Source organism: Charadrius vociferus, unplaced genomic scaffold (assembly GCF_000708025.1).
Source record: "Charadrius vociferus isolate BGI_N301 unplaced genomic scaffold, ASM70802v2 scaffold72, whole genome shotgun sequence".
NCBI classification, from domain to species: domain Eukaryota; kingdom Metazoa; phylum Chordata; class Aves; order Charadriiformes; family Charadriidae; genus Charadrius; species Charadrius vociferus.
The window spans coordinates 2,238,260-2,246,978 of NW_009647830.1; the positions used below are offsets into that span (position 1 = coordinate 2,238,260).

At 39.1% G+C, this 8,719-nt stretch overlaps 1 protein-coding gene across 1 annotated transcript in view; it reads left to right on the forward strand.

Moving 5' to 3' along the window:
* Positions 1 to 32: 32 nt before the first annotated feature.
* Positions 33 to 8,719, forward strand: part of FGD6 (FYVE, RhoGEF and PH domain containing 6) — a 71,159-nt gene continuing 62,472 nt past the window's right edge. The window contains 2 exon segments of the mRNA XM_009882648.1: positions 33 to 192; positions 7,578 to 7,654. Of these exon segments, the coding sequence (XP_009880950.1) occupies positions 33 to 192; positions 7,578 to 7,654 (237 nt within the window).

Below are 8,719 nucleotides of genomic sequence, written 5' to 3' on the forward strand. Positions count from 1 at the left end.
TGGAAACCTGCCCGACAGGCTCCCGCCGGGGGATGACCGACAACCGGGGGAACCCGACACCGGGGGTTGAGTTCTCGCCCCGTTTGACTTCGCGGGGCTGCGAAAGTTTGTCGGTGGCGAAGCTCCGGGTGTGCTTCGAGGGTGTTCCTGCCCCCCGGTCCGGCTCCGACGAGCTGGAGCCCTCACCCAGAGGCAGGAGGACTGCGAAGCGGTCGCTTCCCGCTGAATTGACCGATTTCAGTGCTCTCCTTACCTTTCCTCCCCCTTTTTCTTGACCGCTGCCAATTTTATGGCTAAAAAGAGCCGCAAGGCAAATTCTTGGTGTAAAACAAGAGCTCCCCGTGTTTAAGGGAGTTGCTCTTTTTTGTTTGTTTGTTTGGCAGCAGGGTGGTGTGCTGTTAGTACTTTGGTTCGCCCATCTGTTAGATTAGTGAATTCCTTTCCTAGTCAGCCTGAAGACGTTTTCTGCGTCGAAAATGTGTAGATGGCATGTGTAAGTTATGATGTATTGGGTGGGAACACAGCGAATTACAGTGTAAATCTGAAGCAGCGAAGTGCTTCCTGTAAGGGTTGGGGGGGGGGGGGGGGGTTCTTCCAAAGAAAAAGCGCTAGTCGACATCCAGCAAAAGCATCAACCTAATTCTTAGCGTTTTCCTCTCAAATATGCCTGAAAATTGTTATCGAGTCCAGCGTTAATTATCTGGGCTCTCTTAGTTAATCAGAATTTACTGGAAACTAAAAAGTTATTTATTTCATCTTTCTGCTCCATTTAATATATTTCCACTTCCAATATATATGTCAGCACTGATTTGGTTTAGATCTGGAAAAACATGTAATAAAACAGGATATCTCTATTTAACAGCTGCATTGTATGTTCACGTTGTTTAGTAGTGCCACTGGTAGTACAATTCACCCTTGCTCTTTTGAGAGTTAAACAGCTGTGCAAATAAAAGATAGTGTTAGGGGGTGCTCAAGAGCTTAGAGCTGGTCTGTTTAAATAAAATTTGATATGGTACTAAGTTTCAGAAAGTTGGCTAGATTTTCAGTGCTAAACAGTGATTTCAGGACTTCTAGAGCTGAGGTTGTGTGACCGAGTTTGTTGGTTTCATTTATGTTGTGATGGTGTTTGTGGGGAAGGTGAGGAGGAAGGGCCTCTGGTGAAAAAAGTCATTTAGAAGGCAAAAGAGAAAGGGGTGCTGAGGAGTATCAGTAAGAAGAAAGTGGGGTGGTGTCACGGAAAATGTGAATTCTAGCGAGGGATTTGAAGGGGAAGGTGTAGAGAGAGTCCAGGAAGAGGGAAGCTGAGGGGTATGTGAAGGCTGTTGAAAAGAGGATGTGTGTGATGGATTATGTGAGGATAAAAAATATATGGGGGACAGGTGAAACAGGATCAGAGATTCACGATCCTGCTGACAGTGTCATGACAGCTTTTGACATTTCAGTTAAGCTCATAGGCAGGGTATGAAGAGACCAGAAGATGGTTCTGAAGGTTTAACATCTGTCTCTTTGTATTGCTGCAGAATTTAGCTCCTGAAATATTTAGACATGCTTGATAAAGCTATTGCTCAAATAAAAACTTACCAACTCCTACATTTTCATTTCAGTCCTGTGATCTATAGGATCTATTTCCTACATTGAAATTATTTAGATTGTGAATTCAGTTCTTACTCTGGTTTGTGATACATAAACTAGCTTTCTGACAACTGATTAGTAATACAGCGATTCAGTAAAAATGTTATCTTGTGAGGAGGCTTCAGATGGAATTTGGAATGTCTAAAAGTCCTTCTGCTCTTTCTTCAGTTTAACTTGAAGGGCTTGAGTGTTCTCTCTCTTGTGTCTTCTTTTAATGTACCTTTAGAACAAAGCAACCTGGTACAGCATTATCAGCATTGATTTAATATTTTTAAGTAGGATTTGCAGATATGAGTGACTTCAGCTTGATATGCAGGACCCTCTGAAAGAGACACTGTGCTACTTGAGAGACCTATGGTAGGGAGAAAAATACTGAACACAGCTTCTGTCCATGGGTTGATAACCAAGCCTTAACTCCGCTCCAGCTTGCCTTCTGCCTTTCTAAATCATTTTAGTTTATTGCTATGTATCTTTTCTCATTCCTCTACAGAATTGTTTCATTTGAATCTCAGTCCAGAGCTGGATGTAATTCAGTGATAGGTGAAGCGGTTCTTTCATAGCTGTTGCTCACATATATGAAGATGTATATGTAAATCTGTACTTGTTAGAACTAAGGAACTATTGCACTTATTTAAAATACTTCTAGATAATTTAAAAATTATTGTAGTGATCAGCCGGTATGTTGGTTTCAAACTTTATTTATAGCTATTGTCTCACTACTTTTTCATGTACTGCATATTCTTTATATACGATGCTGATGAATGTGCATTTACTCATTTTCTGCCTGGAACTATTCTGCTGTCTTCAAGTATGTGCTTTGCCTTTAAAAGGGAAAAACAAAAGCTCAGAGTTACGAGTTTGACATTTATTATTTCTTGCTGAAGAAACAGTCCTTATATGTGAATCTATACAGCTTATTTAATGTGGGCAGAATATATAGCTCAGGCTTAAAATCTGATTTGACAGCAGCAATGAGAAATATGTAGTGTGTTTTAATGTCAAAAATGTAATTCAAAGGGGAAAAAAGCATAGCAGGAACAGAATAAACAAAATCAACATGACTTTTCCAATCAGACTTCATTGCTTTCAAGGATTGAAAAACTGAGGCCTACGGGGTTTAATGTCCCTTTAACCCTCTAATATGTCAAGTCTAGTTAGAGTTACTCAGCTCTATCTCCGCATGCGATCTTAAAAGGTTGTTTATTCATCTCTTGTCCTTACTCTAAAGTTATCCCCAACTTTCCTGTTTTATTTCAACAAGTCATTGAACAACCTGAGATTTTGAAATTAATGTTTTCCTTTTGCAGTTTATTTAGGATGTTTTCTAAAACCATAGTGGCTTGGAAACCATCGTTTTCCCCTTGTATTTTAAAAACTACATGTGTTATCTTCCGGGATGTCATGACTCATTCCTTTTTTTGCTTTCTTTTGAGCATTGTGGCACCTGAGAAAATCAGAGCCTCTGCATAATGAGAAAATAAATACACATTCGCAGGAAATAAATTAATGATCTCAGGATACTTTTTTGAGGTGTTTACCAAATGTAATTTTCTGTAACTGAAAGAAAAATAGTTGAACTGAAAAGCCATTAAAAGTCATTAAAACTTAAGTTGCTGGGGAATGGGAGTTTTAAAATACTTTATCTGTTTCTCTCTGTGCAGTGTATTAACTACCATTGCTATAATCTCTGACTGTACCCCAAACATATAGCAATAATTATCTATCTCCCTACATGCTTTTAAAAGCCAGATTGGCTGTCTTGTTTTGTTTCTGAGAGTTGCGGTGTTTTATGCCAAAAGTAGTCCCAGGAACGATAAACTGGCTGTTGAAGTGAGCTCCTCCTTCACGTAAGAAAGAACAGCACATTGTTCCCTTGGTAGATACCTTCTGGGCATCATATTATTTTCATACATAGCCTACAGATACGATGTCCTAACTCTGAGGGTACAATATGCATATGTAAACAAGGTGCCATGAGAAAGACAGTATGTACATTTACAGTAGGCCAGCTGCTAAGCGGTAACTGTTTCAAGCCCTTTCCTTTTCTTTTCCGAGTACGTGTGAAATAGAGATTTGAAATAGATTTCACCTCTTAGTTTATTCCTTTTAATCTATCTCACATGCTTTGTGGTAAGATAAGAGTATACGTATGGTCAGCCACTGTAGAATAGCTGGTTTGTTAAATTTGTACCTTGGTGTACCCCATAGTAACTTGACTGTGTACCCAAACCTTAAGTTTAGGTCCAGACGCTGTCAAAATCTTATGTGACGCTGATGAATTGTTTTACCATCTTCGTACAGATTTGTGGTTCAAAAAGGATATTGCTTTAGGGTGATTGCAGGTCTTGGCATGGGGATACCTCTTGCTTGACTAGAGGCCATTCCTGTAGAAGACCCTGCACACCAGGAGAGAGGCCCCTGTTCATGGGGGGCATTGCAAGGAGAGGCATATCAAGTTATGTCTGCATGACTGATGGTGTTGCCAAACAGATGAGCTATTAGAATTTTATATTTTCTGGATAGCCTTTTAGTTTGCTTTGTAAAGGAGGATTGGGATCATCAATCGTAGATCACAAATTTGTTTCCCTGCAGCCAGAACCATTTGTCCCCATTTCTTGGACAGATGCAGGTGAACGTAACTTGTTCTTGTTCTTTTGCTGATCCCAAGTGTAGAAGTTGTTAACAGAATCTTAGAAGCATGGGCATGAATGCAACCTGGGAAAATAATGCTTCTTTAGCAGCAGTAGGGTTTATAGCAGAAGAGAGAGTGCTATTTGACTTTTTTTTTTTGCCTCAGTTCAGCTTTATATATCTTCTTTCCCCCTCTTTCTGCATATAAATAGTGGGTGAGCAAGATCATAAGAGGTAAAACTTTGAGAAGGAGATTTAAAGCTGTGTAATAATAGTGCTTAAGACCACGCTTATTGGCCTTGCTTGCTCATTCATGATGTTGCGTAGGAGAAGATACATGAGCTTTTTTAAGCGAGGTCCTCAAATGCCAAGTCCTATCATCTGAAGAACAGAAATGGACACTTTAAGCCAAACCATTGAGAGTTCAAGTTCCTCCAGGGTGTTCTCGTCCTCCTCTAAAACAACTTGAAGGTAGGACAGGAACGCATGCTCGCCGAGCAATACTAAATGTTGGCTGCAGAGGAGCTCAGCACGATGAGAATGAGTGTTGCTTTTTCCTCGGCATGCTGGAGGAGATAATTCATCAGAGGGACAAATGTCCTACTTCAAGTCACAGCAGAGAAAACAGACAAAGAGCATACGCATTGACCTGCATAGGTGGTGCTAATGGATATTTATTGTTAGAAAAATAATGCTCCTTTTATTCTACTTTTTTTTTTTTTAAGGGCATTGGGTGTATTGGTATTTTTAAGCATTGATTTTTTTTTTCTTCAGCACGGAACATGGTGTTGGCTGTTTCTAGATGAGCAGCAGATTTCCTGTTGGTGATGGCAGCTTTGTTAGTCACTTTATTTATGGATTTCTTCCTTTGCCTAGTCGAGCAAGTCAGAGGATATGTCTGGCTGCTTCTCTGACTCCTAACCGTTAAATCCATTTCTGCAAATAAAACTTTGTGTTTCTGCTCTTGCATTCGAGTTTATTATTGATATTCCAGGATGCTAATTTGGATGCAGGGATCTTTTCTGAGAAATGGGGTAAGATTGGAGGCGGGGGTGTGGGAAATCATAGTGATTTTCTTTTCTAATCCCCTTGAGTAAGGCAAGCCAGAGAATCCAATGTCCGGTCCCAGATTTCCTCTGAAACTTCTATACATCTCAGAAAGGGAGTTTAGGTTGATGGTAAGTGCTGGTGACTCTACCATAACCCTAGGCATGATGTTCCTGCAGTTAATTATCCTTGGGGTTTAATGATAATTCTAAAGCCTTGTTTCTAGTTCGAACTTGTCAAACTGTAGTGGCCAGCTGTGGCATCTCATTGTGTCTCTTTTTTTTCCTGATTAAAGAGACATCTCTTATCAAAAATCTTTCACATATGCATGAGTATATACACTACCGCCATCTCACTTCTTAAATTCTTGGTTAAATTAAGCAAAATGAGCTTTCTTGGGATTTGAGGCATGATTTCTAGACTTTGCATACTTCTGTAGTTATTTCTTGAATTCGTCCTCAGTTTTCATCTAAGAATGCCAGAAGGTGACATAACATGTCACTAACAGTCTGGCAGGTGTTGTGTACAGAAATATTTTCAGGTCCCTTCATCTTCTTATATTTATCTCCTTGTAGTTTGGAGGATTATTTACCACCTTAGCTGCAGACCTGCACAGAGCTCATAAAATAACTGTCTACAATGATTTCCAAATTCTCTTTGGTTTCTACTCGTCTAAGCATAACCAGCCATCTGTATTCTTAGGTGAACAGCTCCATATGGCACCAGGAAAAAGTTCATTTTCAAAACAGCTCATGCATTTGTTGTGTAATGTTTCCTTGATTGTATTTGTTGGTTTTCACCAAAGAGGCTTGCTTTTTCTTGCCATTTAACAAAAAGTCATTCTCCTATAACTTTCATTCATTGCTTACACCTTTATATATAACAGTTGCTCCCTACTTAGCTTTCTTTCTTTTCAGGATGGGAAATTGTCCCTTTTAAAGCACTGAGTTATGTATAACTTGTTTGGAATCACATATGGTGAATTAAATTAGGTTGTAATCAACTGAACTTCAATTCTCCATTTCTAAACGAAATCTAATATACATTTACCCTTGCCTAGCTGCTGTATTTTTTTTTTTTTTCTAAGAAGTTCATAATTTTTATTTTTCAGAAACTTAAAGATATTTTGCCGAGGAAAACTGTTGGCATGCATTCCCTTCCTGAAGTCTTTCCTCTCACGTCATACTTATGTTTGAAAGGGCTCCTCAATCGCATTCCTTTCTGATTGAGCCGTCTACTGCAGATCTGTATTGATACCGAGACTGTAATGTGTCTGTTAATACATTGACCCATATCTACCCTAGACAAAATGAGCAACCACTTTTAAGCAGATAGTGGTGTCTTTATTATACCACACAACTTGCCAGTCTCTTCTGTCTTTCTCAATGCTTTTTAATGTTGAAGTAATTTGAAAAACTCTAGTAGGCTTCAGAAATTGTATTGAATTGCACTTATTATCAGAAGTGCATTTTTCTGGCTCTGTTCATTCTCCAGGTTTCCACTATTGGCATATAAACAACTGGTTTGTTTTCTTTGCATCCCTTTACATTTTCATGTATTAGTTTTGAATCTTATATTCAAGTAGTGATGTCCTATCATACCTTTTTAGTGTCCTCCCTAATGAATACTTGTTGAAAGCCCTGCAGAATAATCTAGTTTGATTGCTATCCAAAACGTTAGGCAGTCCCACTAGACAGAGACAAACTTCCAAGGATTATAGACTTCAATTTGTGGAGTGGGACAAATAATCTACAGGATATCACTTACCTAGCCAGTGTTTAATCTCCTGTATCATCTGCAATCTGTTCCTCTCATTTGGGCATCAGGAAGGGTTCCCAACCAGACTGTCTCTCCCCTGTTTTCAGGGAGCTTTAATATTTTAATAAATGTTACTGAACATAACGCAGGTCTACCTACTGTGCTGTGTTCTGTGACGAACTGGGCATCCCTTCCTCGATTTCACTGTAGGAAATAGGCTCCTTTATTGCCATCCCTTAATTCTTCAACTGAATAGGCAGTTCCTTTGTCTGACAGTGAGGGTACAACTCTTGCTCTTCAGGATCGGTGGTTGCCCATCCAAAGGGTTAACTTTTCTTTTTTCCTGACAAACTATTTACTCTTCACTGTGTAGGAAACCTCTGTCTTTGGACAAGAAGCAGAAGGTGGTGTGGCCTTTGTGGTAACTGGGAGTTGGGTCACTCTTGGCTGTCATCGGTGGCTAGAGGGAACTGTGCCTTTTTAAAGAAATTCTGTGTTTTCTCTTGCAGAATGTCTCAAAAATTATCTCTGCCATCGGGTTTACCTCTTTGCTAATATAATTGCAGCGAGGGCAGCTATTCTAAGTGTAAGTGGAGTCAGTCTGGATACCATTTAATGATTCATGTCCTAGAAAAACATGGTTTTCCTGTTTCTATAGTAGAGACATTGTTTCTGGCTGTCTGCTTAGAGAAGTGGCTTAGTGTTTGGGAAATGCTTGCAACTGAGGGCATCTGCCTCCCCCCCCCCCATACATCTAGATTTCTTTCAAACAATCCCAAAAAATCCAAAACAGAAAAAAACCCAAGCCTGAAACTTTATTCTCGTATTTCTAGGCTAGAGATGAGGATACAGTTGTACATCTATGCTAATAATGGTGATAAAAAACCAACCTAACATGCAGTTCAAAGGGAATAGTAAATCCATGGTTTACCCAATCTCTTTGCATGTGAAACATTAGTTAGCATGTTTTCTTGAGAGTTTTATTTAACATGTGTATGACTTCCTGAAAGTATACCAAATATTATTCAAAACAAAGGTAATAAATACAGAGGTAGTACATAAGAAAACAGAATGAGAGACTTGTTTACTTCATAAATCAGTTTTCATATGGCAAAAGTCACTCAAAGCACTTAGAAATCTGAAATTATTCCAGCATATAGAAATAAATTGGTCATACATGATCTGCAATATTAAACGGTTTCAGCAACTGTTTTTAAAAAAAACCCAACACAAACCAACCAAACAAAAAAAACCCCAAACCACCCAAAACTAACAACACAATCAAAATTCCATAATCTCCAAGTTTCTCATATGCTCCTTTTCCTGCCATCTACTCTCCCCAGGGTTTGTCATCTTGTACTGTCAAGTGGGTCATAAGTCATTACAGTGGTGACTGTTTCTAGGTCAGATGGTAACATTGTGGGAAGAGTAATTTTATAAGATGCACAGAAATAGCATTGTAGTTTTGCAGTAGGAAAGTACCGATTTGCTATAAATTACTGTGTTAACTTCACTCCACAGACCAATTTCATTGAACTGATGGTAGTGACATGCCAGTTTTATAGCTGGTACAGTAATCCATCTCCATATTGTTTGAAAAGAAGAGAAAGGGAAAGGGGAATTTTAGGTTACTCATTTCCAGACATGGTAG